Source organism: Arachis ipaensis, chromosome B02, assembly GCF_000816755.2.
Source record: "Arachis ipaensis cultivar K30076 chromosome B02, Araip1.1, whole genome shotgun sequence".
Lineage (NCBI taxonomy): Eukaryota > Viridiplantae > Streptophyta > Magnoliopsida > Fabales > Fabaceae > Arachis > Arachis ipaensis.
In genome coordinates this window covers 105937113-105955278 of record NC_029786.2, presented here as the reverse complement: position 1 = coordinate 105955278, position 18166 = coordinate 105937113, and the positions used below count along the sequence as shown (strand labels likewise).

At 36.1% G+C, this 18166-nt stretch overlaps 3 protein-coding genes and 1 long non-coding RNA gene across 13 annotated transcripts in view; 3 read left to right on the top strand and 1 right to left on the bottom strand.

Moving 5' to 3' along the window:
- LOC110269096 overlaps window positions 1-8723 on the bottom strand; it is a 14840-nt gene extending 6117 nt beyond the window's left edge. The window contains exon 1 of the long non-coding RNA XR_002358180.1: window positions 8622-8723. This is a non-coding gene — a long non-coding RNA (uncharacterized LOC110269096). The remainder of the gene's footprint in view (window positions 1-8621) is intronic.
- LOC107626283 (putative disease resistance protein At3g14460) overlaps window positions 1-18166 on the top strand; it is a 46912-nt gene that overhangs the window by 9724 nt on the left and 19022 nt on the right. The window lies entirely within an intron of this gene.
- LOC107628005 (putative disease resistance protein At3g14460) lies at window positions 662-11891 on the top strand. 7 transcript variants are annotated; one of them, XM_021116575.1, is made up of 6 exons: window positions 662-1496; window positions 2324-2437; window positions 5664-9237; window positions 9411-9489; window positions 9694-9763; window positions 11727-11891. In XM_021116575.1, exons 2-4 carry the CDS (start codon window positions 2420-2422, stop codon window positions 9455-9457), a joined length of 3639 nt encoding a protein of 1212 aa, XP_020972234.1. In that variant the 5' UTR covers window positions 662-1496; window positions 2324-2419; the 3' UTR covers window positions 9458-9489; window positions 9694-9763; window positions 11727-11891. The 7 variants fall into 7 exon arrangements, with proteins under 7 accessions (XP_020972234.1, XP_020972233.1, XP_020972232.1 ...); XM_021116574.1 differs by lacking the exon at window positions 11727-11891 and adding an exon at window positions 10986-11360; XM_021116573.1 differs by having other exon boundaries at window positions 663-1496; window positions 9689-9763.
- The window catches only part of LOC107626282 (putative disease resistance RPP13-like protein 1), a 63668-nt gene continuing 59533 nt past the window's right edge, over window positions 14032-18166 (top strand). For 2 of the 4 annotated variants that reach the window (XR_002358167.1, XM_021116579.1), the window contains exon 1: window positions 14033-17332. Coding sequence is in view for 3 of the 4 variants with exons in the window: in XM_021116579.1 (XP_020972238.1) it covers window positions 14251-17332 (3082 nt within the window). In the remaining variant the exon portion in view is untranslated. Of the gene's footprint in view, window positions 17342-17675; window positions 17891-18166 lie in introns of those variants that run through there. The other 2 variants (XM_016329138.2, XM_021116578.1) reach the window with 2 other exon arrangements.

Here is an 18166-nt window from a genome sequence, read left to right as displayed (position 1 = left end):
GATTTATTTTTAATTATTATTTTATTGTCTAATTTTATAAAAAAATCCCACTAGAAAGCTAATGGAATATTTGTATAATGTGTACAATAGGCTATGAGTTAAAAAATAAACATCACTCATACTATGTCATGAAACTACTCATCCCACAAACTTAAGCTAATAGAAAAAGTAACACTAATGATTATATCTCTAATACTGAATCAGACATCCCTAAATCTCCATGGTACACATTGTACAGATATTTCATTAGCTCTCTATACTTCCTCTTATAAAAAAAGTATGAGAGGGTAATAAAATTTAGAATAAATTACCATTTTGTACCCATCAAAAATACAGATTTTGAACAAATATAGCCATATAAGAATAAAACGACAATTATAATCACGGAAGATGGCTTCCGTATGCCAAGAGTACCCGGATGTTGGTTACACAATTGGTCCATTAGAATATTCTTGACACATGAAAGCTATCTTCCGTGGATACAATTGTCGTTTTATTCTTATATAGATACATTTGTCAGCGTTTGTATCTTTCATGCATACAAATGATAATTTATTCTAAAATTTATGTTGTATAATTATTAATTAATCATTATTAATATTTTTAATAGTATAAAATAACATTTAATAATATAAAACTACTCATTTTTTAATAATTAAACACTAACTAAATTTCAATAAAAATACTAGTACTCTAACATTTTCATTTACAAAATTCTTGCAATACCCTTACTCATCTCTTTTCCAAACCAAATTTTAATCCTAAATTCCTAAATTACCAACACCACCAATCAATGGAAAAAACAAAAAAAAAGAAAAAAGAGAAAAGGATCGAGAGAGAAACAAAGGAGGAAGAGGAGAAAAGGGAAGGGCGGCGCTGGCGGATGAAGGACTGCTGCTCACCGCCGCCGTTGCAGAGAGGGGAGCCAGAGGAGGAGAGAGAAAGTGACACGAGAGGAAGAGAGAGAGAGACGAACGAGGAGAAAGATGGATAGAGAGAAAGGCAGCGCCGCTGTCGTCGCTGGAGTTGTTGACAGCCGCTGTGACAGTGCATGGAGAGAGGGCCTTCGAAGGGAGAGAAAGAGTTCGCAGAGGAGAGAGAAACGCGACTAAACACGAACAAAGGGGGGAGGAGGAACTTGTCGGAGAAGGAGACCTCGTTGTCATGCCTCTGGCGTTGATTACGTCGGAAACCACCGTCGGACCCGCTGTCGCTTGTTCAACCCTGCCCCTGTTTTTGGTTTCCCTTTTTCCGCCGAAGCCCCTGTGTTGCCATGGTGGTTGCTACTGGAGTTGGTTGATGCCGTCGTTGCTACTGCTGGAACCACTGTGCTTCCGCTTGTCCGAAATTGCTATCGGACCAAAACTGTCGCCAGCTCCACCTTGTTGTTGTCCCGATCCAAATTCTGTGATCGTTTATTCCATTCTACGTTGACCTTCCTCACTCTTTAACTTGGCACTCCGAGTTTGGTGTCTTGGATCCCTTATGATCAAATTGTGAGTAGGCTTTATATTTATAATTGTTTGATTTTGTATTTATAATTATTTTAACATACATCTATTATGATCTTTGAATTATACTCACTATATTTGTCTTAAATGCTTTTAATTTGATTAGAAAAATTGATTTATCGGAGTTGAATAATTTGTTTTTGTGAAGCTTATATTTTACGAACTTTACATGAGACCATATATATTTTATATTGAAGCTTTGTATTATTCTAAAATATTCGATTTTGCTTGAATATTTTTTTTGAAACATTGAAGTATAGATAGTTAGATACTCATTTACGTACTTTGAAATTGTGAAATACGTTTGAAATTTTTTATGATTAAAAAAAATGATGAGAAAAGATTTCAATTAGAAAGTATTATTTGATTTGATTTCATACCGCATAATGTGAAAGATTAAAGAATTTGTTGCCTTTGAAATGATATGTTTTGAATTGGTTTGGGAGGCTCGTATTAGAAAACAATAGTTAATGAGGGTCATGATTTTAAGTTAGAAGCATCTGACTCAGACCTTAGCTAGTATGGGCATTGCTAGCCTAACGTGCAGTCCACACGTTAGATCTGTTATTTTATATGGACACACGAGAGAAAAAGGCTACCCTTAGAGGTGGAGTAGCCCAAGTGTCGATTAGCTATTTGATTTGATTTCTGTATTGAGGACTCCCTTATTGATTCACTTATTAGTATCAATTACTATTTTCTTATTAAATTACTTTGATAATAATGTTTATATAGTCTCATGTGGATTATAGATGTATTGTCTAATCACTGAGTTACAAAACTCACTTCGTTTTGCTAAAAATATTTTTCAAGAATAAATACACGAATATGTGAGCCTTTTCTATTCAAGAATAATGACCTACAATGGGTAGCTATTCTTAATTCTTTGTTGAATTCTTAGATGTTATATGCTTCATGTATCACAGGTAAGATCCAACCATATTTATTTATTTTAACTTTTTTTTGTTAAAAATGTGTAACTATTCATTCTTCAAATTGTAGATATATTAAAAATATTTGTAACTTTCTTATTTAACTTATATTCGAATATGTTAGGCTAGCTAGGGATTATTTTCCTAAGTGCCAATCATAGCTCTTTTGGGGACGTGACATCCCTGAACTTGCAATTGAGCTTCGAACTCGACCTTGAATTTAAAATTGTCCCAAATTTATCCCTAATCGTAACAACGGTTGTCCCTGAGGCGCTTTCTGTCCATCGCTTGTCATCAGAAAGTTGAGCTGGGCTGATTCCTGCTAAGCTGACACTATAATAGCTAGCTGACGTGGCAAGGGAAACTTTACTCTTACAATTTGGTCTCTTTCCCCGTTTAAGACCTTAATCCCCAAATTATTTTTACCGGATTCTCTTCCTCACTCTTATTCTTCTTCTTCAACTACTTCACCTTCCAAATTTAATCATCACTGCAACAATAATAACATCACCTTCAATACTTGCATGCTCATAAAATTCATCGTTGATCCTGACATAGACATAGCAACCTAAACAACAACAATCAGAAAAAACCATCAATTACAGAATAAACAAAAAAGCAAAAAATTAACCATTATAGCTACGTTAAAATAGAATCAGCAGCAACAATTACCCAAAATGTTAAACAATAATGATTGTATAACTAAAAATAAAAAATAAAAAATAAAAAAAAAACTCACATTGGCCGCACACAAAAGGGGAGAACCGATCGAGCCAGAAGAGAGAAGAGGGAGGTAGATAGAGACAGAGAGGAGACAAGAGAAGAGCACAGACGCGCGAGCAATGGTGGCGACGAGTGGAGGGGGAAGTTGCAGTGAGTGATGGACAATAAGAGCGACCAGTAGAGAGGGAGGTATCAGCGAGCAGTGAGGGTAAGAAACGAGACGATGCGGTGGCGTAGATGGACCGGCGATGGCGCTGCGACAGATGGAGGTCGGCGAGAGGCGATGACAGGGAAGGTTGAGGCTTTGTGCTTTGCCTCTGTCGTGTTTGAGTGCTGTGAGTGTGAGAGACTAGGTTGGGGAGGGGAGCGAGCGGCGCGACATCGAGAGAGAGGCCAGCGAGAGGCAGCGACAGAGAAGTTGAGGAAAGCTCTGCCTTTGCAGTGTGGTTAGTGTGTGAGTGTGAGAAAGTAAGGTTGGGGAGAGGGTCTCGAAGACCATTAGAGTTTTTTTTATATATATAAATACAAAACGACGACGTTTCAGTGCCAACGTGGTAGGAATCAGGCCAGTTCAGCTTTCCAAATCCAATGACAAGCAATGAACAAAAAATACTTTAAAAATGACCGTTGTTAAATTCAGGGACAAATTTAGGACAATTTTAAGTTTAAGAATGAAATCGAAACTCAATTTCAAATTCACGAACCACTTTGAGATTTAACTCTTTATTTAGTTATTAATTTACCTTCAAACAACAAAAAATAAAAGGTTGCTGTTTGATAGAAATCATGGAGGGAAAAATTACAAAAGCATATATTCTTGAGATTCACTCCAATGATAAGTCATCTATTCTATAATAAACCAAGTCCGTATAAATAGTTTAATTTTAAAAATTAGTAGTTACATATATTTATTTATGTATCCCTACCTAATAATAATTTAATTTATGGGGATAAATGATCGATTTGATGATATAGTACAAACAAATAAAATTTATAGCTCGATCATGGCATGAGAAAAATAAATCCATTGTTTCGTGCCAAAAATATGTGGTAGCATGCATGAAATCTAAAATCTAATAAATATATGTTGGTTTTAGTTTAGAGATTCAACCTCCGTTATTCAATTTTTTTGGTATCGTCAAATTTAGTTATTATAAAGAAAATTTTCCACAAAGTAGTATCATTAATTGGTAAAGGATAGATTAACATATTTTTCTTAATTAATTTCTCTGTTTGTTTTTAAGATTCTTTTTCGTTTTTTTTTTAAACGTGCTAACTAGTCTTTAGCTAAGTTGGCAAAAGTAGTCCATATTTGTTTTGGTACACCTTATGACGGAAAAAAGAGAAGGTAATTCTTCAAGCTTTACTTTCTAAGTTAAAAATTAATTAATAGTTATTTACATTAATAGTTTAAAAATATATTTTCACAAAAGAGTGGAAAGTAGATTCCTACTACGATTGAACCCAAAATGTGGTTATATGCCTAATATCATAGAGGTCATTGAGATTGGCAAGTAATAGTTCAGTTTGTAAATTCAGTTTTCTATTTTTCTATTTTGTAACAGTTTTCTGTTTTCTTTTTTTTTTTCCCTCTGTTTTGTAATAGTTTTCTGTTTCCTTTTTCCTTCTTAGCTTCTCTTAAGAGTTATTTGCTATAATAGCAACCCTTGATAGTACGTAAAAGATTGATTCCATATTGAATTGCTGTTTTGTAACAGTTTTCTGTTTACTTTTTCCTTCTTAGCTTCTGTTAAGACTTAAGAGTTATTTGCTATAAATACCAACGCTTGATAGTATGTAACAGATAGATTCCATATTGAATGCAATTCAGTATTACCCGTCATATGATTTTGCATAACAACTCCGCTAGAGAGAAAATAAGAAATCTAAACAATGTGAATAATGGACTGCAGATTTAGCCCAATACATGTAAACAATAAAAAATATTCTACAAATTACCTAAATAAAAAAAATCTATTTAGTTATTTCAAAAAAATAATCATTCCAAATCCTAATTTACCAAAGCATTTCACTCCAATATCCTCTTCTTTTCCAACTGGCTGCCACCCCACCTACATCCCACTTCACTGTCGCTGCTTGAGAAAAAAAATATCATTCGCTTTATGACTGTAACGATATCACCATCACACAAAACACACTAAATAATTAAGAGTAATGCTACGTATAAACCAAAATCAGCCACTAGTATAAAATAAATGTTGAAATACAAATACACATTGAAAATAAATTACACTATGCATGTATTTGGTTTTAGTGGCTGATTTTGGTGTACAATGTAACACTAAGCAATTATATATCATAATGAGGACAGTGCACATTGCCAATACTTACCTGTGCATGAGAAAACCAGAGATTTTGAGTGCATTGCAATCTACCCACAACCACTTCCTGAGTCACCTTTCTTTCTTTCTTTTCTTTGTTGTGATCTCATCATCTCCTGAACTTGAGAGCCTCAATCATGGCTGCAGAACATCAGGGTAGAGCTTATCTCTCTTCCTACGTTGATGCTGTTTTGAACAAGCTGTCTTCACTCGATATCAACTCAACCCCAGAAGCAAAGAAGTTAGCTGACCACAAGTTGTTTCGAAGATTGAAAGCGAGTCTCCGTGCCACTCGACCTGTGCTTGATGATGCTGAGCAGAAGCAGATCCGAGACCAAGAAGTCAACAAGTGTCTTGTTGATCTCCAAGATGCTCTTTATATGGCTGATGACTTGCTCGATGAACTCTCCACTAAAGCTGCCACTGCCACTCCCACTCAGAGGGATCCAGGTAACTCTTCTTCCTGGTCTCACTCTGTTGATTCAATTTTGGAAGATGGTGATGACGATGAGATGGGGGTAGTAACTAGGATGCAAGACATAGTTGACAAACTAGAGTCTATTGTTGAAGAGAAAGATGATCTTGATCTGAAACAAGGGGTTGCCAAAGATCTGGAGGACATGTCATGGAGAATTCAATCATCTCTGCTTGAAAGTCCTGATATATATGGCAGGAACGATGACAAGGAGGCCATCATAAAATTGTTATTAGATGAAACTTGTGATGATAAATTTTCTGTGATCTCTATAGAAGGTATAGGTGGAATTGGAAAGACTACTTTGGCTCAGTGGGTTTACAACGATGCCAGATTGAAGGACAAGTTTACCATTAAAGCATGGGTGTGTGTTGCAATAAAATTTGATCCTGTTAATGTTACCAAGGCTATAATCGAAGACATAGCTTCTTCTCCTTGTAATATGGTTAACTTGAATTCAATTCAAACAGAATTGAAGGAAAAGTTAACGGGAAAGACATTCTTAGTAGTTTTAGATGATGTTTGGGATAATCAGCAAAATTTGTGGGACAATTTTCTAAAACCTTTTTTGAGTGGAAGTAAAGGAAGTAAAATTCTTTTAACTACTCGTAATCAAAATGTTGATTCTATAGTGTCAACTACAAATCTACATTATAAACTAGATACATTGTCCAACGAAGATTGCTGGTCTTTGTTTTTGAAACATTCAACTATTTCTACTAGTTCTAGACAATATGTAATCTTAGAACAAATTGGTAAAAAAATTGTTGAAAAATGCAAGGGATTACCTTTGGCTGTGAAGACACTTGGGGGTTTATTGCGTAGTAAGGATAAAGTAGAGGATTGGGAGAATATACTGAGAAGTGAAATTTGGGAGCTTCCGGAAGATGAGAGCAGGATTGTTGCTGCATTAAGAGTTAGTTATCACTATCTTCCTTCAAATTTAAAGCGGTGTTTTGTTTATTGCTCATTATATCCCCAAGATTATCAATTTGACAAAGATGAATTAATCTTGCTGTGGATGGCTGAAGGTCTCTTACAAACAATGGAAAAAAACACATTAGAAAATATTGGTTGTGCTTATTTTGATGAATTAGTTGCACGATCATTTTTTCAACTTTATAGTGCTGATGCTGGATTATTTGTAATGCACGATCTCATGCATGATCTAGCAACATTAGCAACATCCTTTGCTGCAAAATTCTTTTTCAGAGTCGACAAATTTGGCAATCCACACATGGCAGACAGCAAAACCCGTCATTTGTCATATAATCGGGGTCGAATCTCAAAATTTCCAAAGGCCTATAATGGAGCAATCCATATGAGAACATTTCTACCTATTGATGTTCAATCAAATGATATTGAAAGTGATTTTGGGATAAAACAATTAAAATGTTTAAGAGTTTTGTCATTTCATGGCTTTAAAATCCTGTCATTGTCTGATTCAATAGGTGAGTTGATCCATTTGCGTTATTTGGATCTCTCTGAAACACCTATTGTCACATTGCCTGAATCATTGTGTAGATTATACAATCTCCAAACATTGAAGTTGAGGGATTGTGAGAAACTAGAGATGCTTCCCAGCCGCATGCAAGATCTTGTGAACCTACGCCATCTTGATATCAGGGGAGCTGATAGTTTAAAAGAGATGCCAAAAGGAATGAGTAAGTTAAAGCATCTGAACTTCTTAAGTGGTTATATTGTCAGGGAGCAAGTGGAGAATGGGATAGGAGAACTGGGAGCACTTGACGATCTTCATGGCTCACTTTGCATTTCCAAATTAGAGAATGTGAAAGACAGCGGTGAAGCTTTGGAGGCAAAGATGGGGAACAAGAAGCACATCAACATTTTAGAATTGAAATGGATTTCAGATGATGATGATGGCAAAGATGATGATGTTGATTTTCAAAAGGAGAGAAACATACTTGAGGAGTTACAACCTCACCGAAACTTGAAAGAGGTATCAATTGATGGTTATAGGGGTGAAATATTCCCGGATTGGTTAGGCTTTTCTTGCTTCTCCAATATGACTAAATTGAGTCTGAGGAGTTGTAAGAATTGTCGTCAGCTTCCTTCGTTGGGACAGTTACCCTCTCTGCAGCATCTGAGGATTTTTAAACTGGATGGTTTAGAGAGAATTGGTGGTGAGTTTTACAACAATGCTGAATCATGTCATCAGGGCACACCCTTCAGATCTCTTCAAACTCTGGAATTTTGTGATATGCCTCGCTGGCGGGAGTGGCGTATTCCTGATGGGTTTGATGGATTTCTGAAACTTAAAAGCCTTTTAATACAAGACTGTCCGGTGTTAAGTGGAGATCTGCCTGCTGACCTACCGGCTCTAGAGAAACTTACCATTAGGAATTGCGAAGAGCTTGCATGTTCACTGCCGCGAGCTCCCAAGCTTCACCAATTAAATGTAATGGGTTCTGGGCGGTTCTGGTATGGGTATGCGGCACCGCATGATGTAGTAATTAAAAATACTCAGCTGGTGATGTCCATATTGGAGTGGCTGCCCCACTTCCAATCGCCGTGTCTCGAACGTTTGAAAATCCACAAGTGTTCGTCAGCCATATCAATTTCAGGAGACTATTTGCCGGATTCATTACAATTTCTGAAAATCTCGGGTTGTTCAAACTTAACAATCTCAGAGCCACTGCAACACAAGTCCCTAACGGAGATAATTGTATTTGGGTGTGATTCACTGACGATGTTTCCATTGGGGGCCCTTCCAAATCTCAAGACACTCTATATCTCAAGTTGCCGCCGTTTAGTATCCGTGCCGGCGCTAGGCTTTGCTGCACCCCACCTAGATATACTGGAAATACATGAATGCCCAGAAATGGATTGTTTTGGAGAGGAGTGCCTCCCGCCGAGCTTGACAACTCTTGGGATCAGAAGATGCCAGAAACTAGAGAGGTGGATAACTTGGAGGGGTTTGCAGAGTGAAGGCCTTACTCGTCTTTTGCTTCATCGATGGAATGAAGTTAAGTGGTTCCCAAGAGAGGGTTGCCTTCCTGCTTCCCTCCAGTATCTACATTTGTCGTCTTTTTCAAATCTGGAGACGCTAGACTGCAGGGGACTTCACCAACTCACCTCCCTCAAACAATTAAAAATTGAAAACTGTCCAAAGCTGGAGAATATCACACAACAAAACCTGCCTGCCTCCATATCAAAACTCCGCATCAAAGGAGAATGTCCATTGGGGAGCAACCTGGAAGAGATGAACGACCCACGGATTCAATCCCAAACGGGTAATTATTTTTGCTCTCATCTTCCCTAAACTCACTGCACGCCCTCCAGTTACAATGCTAATAAATCATGGGGCCAATTTTTCCAATGTTGTTAAAGATAGTAAATTAGATGCTTAGCGTAGAAGGGAAAAAAAAAGTAAACTTTTTCATGATCACGTCTTTTCTGCTTACAGTATATGTATGCTTGATTGCAGACTCAGATTATGATTCAGACTCATGAGTCATGATTGCTAGAAGAGATGAACAACCCAGGTAATTGTTTTTGCTCTGATCTTCCTTAAACTCACTGCATGCTCTCCAATTACAATGCTAATTGTTCCCACCAAACATTCTCATTCCCTTGTTAATATGCCAAACCAATTTTTCCCCTTAATTTTTAATATATCTTTTCACTCTTAGATCTTAGCCATAATTTGTATTGGTTACTCACAATTTGTATGGTTGATTCTAGACTAGGAGGATGAGTTTCGTGCATTCTGATTTTCCACCATTTCTTCACGGATTCTATTAATATGTTACGTAGCAGGTGCGTTCGTACTTTATGAAATTCATTATTCTCTTTGATTTGCAAACTCATACCAATTTCGAATTACCAAAACAGAACATACTTTAGTTATGCCATTCAATTTCACTTTTCTATTTCTGTCAGATTTGACTTCATAGAATTTTGCTTTTCATTTTTAAACTTTAGGGCTCTGTTTGTCTTAAAGAATTCTGTTGTGTGTTGCTTGTCTGAATTTTTCATCTTTAATCCATATTTGATTAAACCAAGGTTCTTGAAGAGAGAAAGACCCACAAATTCAATCCAAAAGTTATGACAAATGTAATTAGGAAGCAAACGGCTTACTTTTACTTATATCATCTTCTCTGTTTCTTACATTTGTGTCATTTTGGGTACTTCCTAGACAAGTAATAGATTTTGAAGGTGCTCCAGTTTTTAATTCAATTTGACAAGTTTTTTTTTTTTTTTTTAAATTTTTCCCCACATACTCTTGCATTGGGTCTTCATCATTTGACCTCATCGAATTCTATTATGTGTTGCTAATCTCACTTTTATAATCATCTTTAATCAAAATTGATCTGCCCAACATTCTTGCAGTTTTTTTTTTTGTTTTGTTTTAATTCAATTTGCGGTTTTTTGTTTTTTCGAGTTATGACTAAGAAAATATATTTTTTCGAGTTATCTTTTTTTTCAAAGATCTTTTAGAAAAGTAAAAATAATTTTATGTTTTCATTCAAATTATTCATTCAAGTTTCATGGTCAACCATCACTAGTTCATTAAGTCCAAACTCAGTTTTACCAGGAAATACCATGGGTTTTAGTTGGAAACTTAGGAATAAGATTATAAGAGTTGGTCATAACTCAAATTTAGTTAGGGTTTTAATTTCTGCTTTACACTTTCTGTTTGAGTCTGTTTTGAATCTCTTTCTCTATTGACTAGTTTCCTCACATATATAATTTGTTTCATCCTCTCCAGAAGTTATTGCATGTTGTCCAAATGTTTACTTTATGTACCGAGATTTTCTTTTGCATAAGAAAATTCATGCAGATTTTTTTTTTTCCTTCTAGTGTTTAATGCCTGAGCATGTGACTGAATTGTGATGATTAATTCAGACACTCAAACTTTGTGGATAAATGTGGTGTTTTTTGTTACCTTAGTGAAATCAGCATTATACTTATTGTATGAATTATTTGTTGATGTTGTAATAACCTTGGATTTCATCGAGCTAACCTGATATTACATCAGAGTAACTTGAATTTCTCCGTTCAACCATGGGCTTGATCTATAGTTGACTGAACTCACAAATGGAACATCAAAGTGGATTATCCTAGTAGACTAGCTGTGCCTTCTCATTCTGCTGTTTTAATGGAAGCCGAAGAGAGAACTTCTGTGATTTCACTTTTGCTGCGCGCAAGGGCATAAAAGTCAATCAATTTTACATTGTATAAATGTATGCTGGTGTTTAACATAATCTCCCCAATTTGAATTAATCAATCAAGGGTGACAAGGGGCATCACATTGACTCAAATAGCAGCAACAGTCTAATGCCTGAGAATGTTGAAGATGTTCACGACTGAAAAGTGGTCAATGGCACATAATCCAGTCTTACAGAACAGATCTAAACATTTTAAATTCGATTTTCTTTTTGTGAGGGATAAGATAATTAAGAATAAATTGTTTGTGTCTCACATGAAACCAATGCCAAACCTGTTTCTGAAAATTGTGAGTTTTTACCAAGGAATACCCTGAGTTTGAGATGGGGATGTTAGGACTTTAGAGTTCCTTTGTAACTTTCTATTCTGTATTTTTAGTTAGGGTGTTAGTGTCTTTTTTACACTTTCTGTTTGAGTCTGATTTGAAACTCTTTCTACATATGTATCTTGTGCATAACGAATGAGATCATTCAGTTTCATATCATCTACTGTCACACAAAGTCTTTAAGCAATTTTTTTCCAACACATAATGCTTTACATTTTTATTTTGCAGCTCCTTCAACAATGCCTACTGTCAATAGGGGCATCGAGATATAATATAGTTTCTGTTTGCTTAGTTTGGTTATGCAATTTTTATTTACTCACTATTTGTGGTGTAAATTTGTGTTCTCTACTTTATTTGTAGAAATGTGAGCCTATATGAACAAACATTATTATATATTTCTATCATATGTGGCAACTGAAGTTTCATGTTTACAATAGTTTTGTAAGTTAAGAATTGTACCCTCTAGGCATATATTACTACTTAGTCTTGTATGATGTGTAATCCATGTACTAGCTATTATACAGTTATACTTCATAGTGAAAGGAGACCAATTGAAATAGAAGCGTAGGTGAATTAATCAAAACAATCTCAGACATTTTACCCTATCATATATAAAGTATTATTCTTTATGTAGCACAAAAACCAATCAAGAGAACCACCTACGTTTCTACACTTTTTTTTTCTTTTTCTCCCTATAATTTCCTCCATTATTTTATCCGTATTTGCACAACCACCAATAGAGTATACTAGTATTATTCGTTATTATTATTTTTTGGTGACTAAATAGAAAAAAAAAAAAAAAGAAATAAAACCAAATTAATTGGCTAGGGTCATATCTAAATCTATTAGATGTTGAAGCTCACTCCATGGTTGGCTCCAATTCGAGTGAATGTCCGCGACAGAAGCAGCTGCTTTAGCCATACAATCTGCAACATTATTTGCAGTCCTCTGAATTAAAAGAATAGAGACTCTCCAATTCCAATTCATAACCTCCTGTATATGTTTGGCCAAATTCCATTCCGGAATATCTTTCGCTCCTCAGCTACATCAAACTTCACAAGAAAGTAGTCAAATCCCACGTCCAATAAATCAAAACCTCCCTTAATCCTCCATACCGTTCGGAGTTTATGAGACAATGCAGTGTAGCTATAATGTTTACCTAACACCTTAATCACTATAGCATCCTTATAAGGTTCTGCCAAGCAATTCTTAGCTTCTTGGGTAAACGTGACACTCGGTGGCAAGAGATCTCCTTGCTTCCCAGAAACTACCGCAATGTTATCTCCCGATAAAGTTTCAACAAGTGAAAAAGCTTTAGCAATCTTGGAACCCACGACTTTGTCCCTGAAAGAAACCTTCAAAGGCTTAGAAACCCCTCCCGAAATATGATCCTCCTTTTCCCCTGATGCAATCCCTCCCCCGCTCTCCCCCTTATCTCTTCTGCTGATATTACCGGCTGCCTCACCGTGTTTCACCCTCAAAGTCTCTTCCCCGCTCACTCCACCGCTCATCTTCAATTTTCAAAAAGATCTATCAGCACCCACTAATATTCGTTATTATTATAAGATCTATCAAAACATCTTCAGCACCCACTAATCAAATTAATTGTGAGGAAGACTAAGTCAATATCTTCTAGTTTGTCGCAAACTGCTACCATTTCTCACTAACTTCGTCCTTGTAAAAATAATAATCTAATATCCTAAAGCATCCATTCAGAAGGATCAAGGTAGGTTCCCATCTCAATATATCAGCAAGTTCATGAAGGGGAAATTTGACTATAAAGCGTTGCCAAAAAAATTTGATGTTCTTTATGTTAAGAAGATTGTATTAGTAGCAATAACTTGTAGTTCTTGAGACATGAATAAGGTGAACAGAGATGTAATTTGCATTATTTTTCTTTTCTGTTTCATGAATTGCCAATTTGCCATAAAAAGATAAACGTTGAACCATTCAACATTGCTTAACATAATCATAATAAAAGTTCAGATTAATACTCAAAGTCTGAATATACATTTAGAAAAATATTACTGACATATTAGTCATTCATATAATATATTCAATTATGTATTATGTAAGCAGTTCGAGCCGTTTATTATCTAATCTCCTTTGAGTGCATTTCTTATTTAAATTGAAAGAGGCAGCCACGTAATAATGGTAGGTGTGAAAGTGGCATCATGTGGAAGAAAAAATCAAAAGCGTTCTACTAGATTATCACTATGGCTATTATCATTATCACAAGGGACAAAAACAAAAGCCAAGTTATTAGTAGTTGCTTTGTTTTGGAAGGATTTTAAATTTTTGTATGTGGAGACAAGGTCTCACAAATCATTGAAATCAACGAAAACTATATGTTTAATTATTTGTTAAATTATTGTTTTATCTACAAAGGGTTTTAATTATCATGAAACACCGTTCAAAGAAGTGTTAAAAAAAAGTTTTCCACATGTACGTCTTTGATTAACAAAATTTCCACACACTTAATCTTAATTATATTATTTATTCACAAGTTGTTTTAATTTACCTTGAAATACGACAAACACACTAACAAAGTGTTAAACAAATGAAAGCACAACGCCAACAAAGTTGTTTGAATTTAGTCATTGCTTTGTTTTGGAAGGATTCTAAATGAAAGGACACTTCCCATAGCTTCTGTTTGAGAAAATCCAGAGACTAAATTACACTGCAAAGTGCGAACCCTTTCCATATCCATCGCCTTTCTTTCTTTCTCATCTGCTGCAGTTGAGATTCAATCATGGCTGCAAAACTTGATGGTGGAGCTTATCTCACTTCCTTTGTTGATGCCGTTTTAGACAAATTGTCTTCAATACTTGAAGATGACTCTGTCCTTCAAGGAAACTACTCTGCCCAGGAGTTGCTTGGAAGGTTGGAGAAAAGTCTGTATGATGTTGGACCTGTTCTTGATGATGCCGAGCAGAAGCAGTTCACCGACAAGAGAGTCAAGAAGTGGCTTGTTGATCTCCAAGATGCTCTCTATATGGCCGATGACTTGCTCGATGAACTCTCCACTGAAGCCGCTATCGCTGCCATTCAAACGGATCCAGGTAACTCTTCTTCCCGGTCTCGTGTGGTTGATTCATATATTGAAGACAGTGGTGATATGGAAAAAATAGTTGGTACACTAGAGTCTGTTGTAGCAAAGAAAAATTATCATCGTCTAAAAGAGTGCGCCAAGGTGGACATGTCGTCATGGAGAACTCCATCCACATCTCTCGTTGTAAGTTCTGACATATTTGGTCGGGACGAAGACAAGGAGAAGATAATCAAATTGCTGTTAGATGATACTTGTCATGCTAAATCACCTGTGACTGTGATCCCCATTGTGGGTATGGGCGGAATAGGAAAAACTACTCTGGCTCAACTGGTTTACAGTGATGTCCAAGTGGTTGAAAATTTTGACACTAGAGTGTGGGTGTGTGTTGCTGAAAATTCCGACCCTGTTCATGTTACAAGGACAATAATAGCGGCACTAGATTCCTGTCCTTGTAGCATGGACAATTTTGATTTTCTTCAATCTGATTTGAAAAAAAAGTTGACAGGAAAGACATTCTTAGTTGTTTTGGATGATGTCTGGCATGATCAACGAGACACATGGGAAGATTTTTTGAAACCTTTTTGGGATGGAAATCCTGTAAGTAAAATTCTCTTAACAACCCGTAGTGAAAAGGTTGCTTCTGTGTTCGCAGCTCCTAATCAACATTATGAACTAAGTTTATTGTCAGACGAATATTGTTGGTCAGTGTTTTTGAAACATTCATGTATTTCTACTAATTCCGAACAATATCCAACTCTAGAACCAATTGGTAGAAAAATTGTTGCAAAGTGTAAGGGATTACCTTTGGCTGTGAAGATACTTGGAGGTTTATTGCGCAATAAGTATAATGTAAGGGATTGGGAGAATATACTTGAAAGTGAAATTTGGGAACTCCCGGAAGATGAAAATAAGATTGTTCCTGCATTAAGAGTTAGCTATCACTACATCCCTTCACATTTAAAGCGATGCTTTGTTTATTGCTCATTGTATCCAAAAGATTATCAATTTCACAAAGATGAATTAATCTTGTTGTGGATGGCTGAAGATCTCTTACAGCCAATTGGAAACAATGCATTAGAAGATATTGGTTGTGCTTATTTTGATGAATTAGTTGCAAGATCATTTTTTCAACTTTCTAGTGCTTATGCTGGATTCTATGTAATGCATGATCTCATGCATGATCTAGCAACGTTTTTTGCTGGAAAATTCTTGTTCAGAGTCGACAAATTTGGCAATCCACACATGGCTGAGAGCAAAACTCGTTATTTGTCATATAATCGGGATCCAATCTCAAAATTTCTTGAGGCCTATAATGGAATATATATGAGAACATTTCTACCTGTTTATGTTCAATCAAATGATATTGGATGTGATTTTTGGCTAAAACAATTGAAGTGTTTAAGAGTTTTGTCATTTTGTGGCTTTAAAATCCTGTCATTGCCTGATTCAATAGGTGAGTTGATCCATTTGCGTTATTTGGATCTCTCCAAAATACCTATTGTCACGTTGCCTGAATCATTGTGTAGATTATACAATCTCCAAACATTGAAGTTGAGGGATTGTGAGAAGCTAGAGATGCTTCCCAGCCGCATGCAAGATCTTGTGAACCTACGCCATCTTGATATCAGGGGAGCTGATAGTTTAAAAGAGATGCCGAAAGGAGTGAGCAAGTTAAAGCATCTGAACTTCTTAATTCGTTATATTGTCGGGGAGCAAGTGGAGAATGGGATAAGAGAATTGGGAGCACTTGACAATCTTCATGGTTCACTTTGCATTTCCAACTTAGAGAATGTGAACAACAGCGGTGAAGCTTTGGAGGCAAAGATGGGTAACAAGAAGCACATCAACATTTTAGAATTGAAATGGCTTCCAGAAGATAATGGTGGTGATACTGTTGATGTTGAAAAAGAGAGAGAGATACTTGAGAAGTTACAACCTCACCGAAACTTGGAGGAGTTATCAATTTATAGTTACAGGGGTGAAACATTCCCCGATTGGTTAGGCCTTCCTTGCTACTCCAATATGACTACATTGATTCTGGCTTTCTTTAAGAATTGCCGTCAGGTTCCTTCACTGGGACAGTTACCCTCTCTGCAGCATCTGTTGATATGGGGACTTGATGGGTTGGAGAGAATTGGTGGTGAGTTTTACAACAACGCTGAATCATTTCATCAGGGGACACCCTTCAGATCTCTTCAAACTCTGGCATTTGGTGGAATGCCTCGCTGGCGAGAGTGGCATATTCCTGATGACTTTGATGGATTTCCTATACTTAAAAGCCTTTCAATAGAAGACTGTCCGGTGTTAAGTGGAGATCTGCCCGCTCACCTTCCGGCTCTGGAGGAATTGGATATACGGGAATGCCCAGAAATGGATTGTTTTGGAGAGGAGTGCCTCCCGCCGAGCTTGACAACTCTTCTGATCAGAAGATGCCAGAAACTGGAGAGTTGGATAACATCAAAGGGTTTGCAGAGTGAAGGCCTTACCCATCTTAGCCTTCGACAATGGAATGAAGTTAAGTCGTTCCCGAGAGAGGGTTGCCTTCCTGCTTCCCTCCGGTCTCTACAATTGTCGAAATTTTCAAATCTGGAGACGCTAGACTACAAGGGCCTTCTCCAACTCACCTCCCTCCAACAATTAACAATTGGATTCTGTCCAAAGCTGGAGAATATCACACAACAAAACCTGCCTGCCTCCATATTGAAACTCATCATCAAGGGAGAATGTCCATTGAGGAGTAAGCTGGAAGAGATGAACGACCCCCGGATTCAATTCCAAACAGGTAATTGTTTTTGCTCTCATCTTTCCTAAACTCACTGCACGCTCTCCAATTACAATGCTAATTAATTGTTACCATCAAACATTTTCATTCCCGTGTTAATACATCAAAACTGTTTTTAAACTCATTCTTAGCCATTTCCATGTACTGTTTCACCCACAAGGTTTTTTTTTAATAATTTTTAAAAAAAAAAGAAAACAAAAAACTATTACAGCTTACAGGTGGAAATTTTTCCAATTTTGTTAAATATAATAAATTAGATGCTTAGAAAAAAGAAAAAACAAAAATGTAATCTTTTTCATGATCTTGTCTTTATCGCTTACAGTATTTGTATGCTTGATTGCAGGGTGGTTCAGGTTAGGAGTCAGACGCAGATTATGAGTCGTCTTGATTCTGATTTCCCACTTTTTGTGCACCATGCAAGGATTTTGTCTAATGTACATGGAAGATGTCAAGACAAAAAATGAGTCATGAATGGTGTTTAAGAAAATTGTCCCCTAGCAAGCCTAATAGATTAGAATATAAGATTATCAAGAATATTACAAATGTTTTGAATAAATTTACAGTTTCTAGAATAAATAATTATATATTTTTAACAAAAAATAAAATAAATAAATAGGGTTAAGTATAATTTTGGTCCCTAAGGTAGGGGTTGAAAATTTTTTTCGTCCCCAAACTTTTTTTTGCTACAAAATGATCCCGAAGGTTTTACTTAGTTTTAAAATCGTCATTTTTACTAAATTTATAATTTTTATTCCGAAAATACCCCTAATTAAAAAAATAAAAAATAAAAAGGAAAAAAGGGGAACGGGTTAAGGGGAAAAGGGGGGAGGGGGG

Excerpts from the sequence above, each read along its gene's own strand:
- LOC107628005 (XM_021116575.1), top strand. Across the intron at positions 9,238-9,410 it reads ACGGATTCAATCCCAAACGG|TATATGTATGCTTGATTGCA; the intron begins GTAATTATTTTT and ends TTCTGCTTACAG.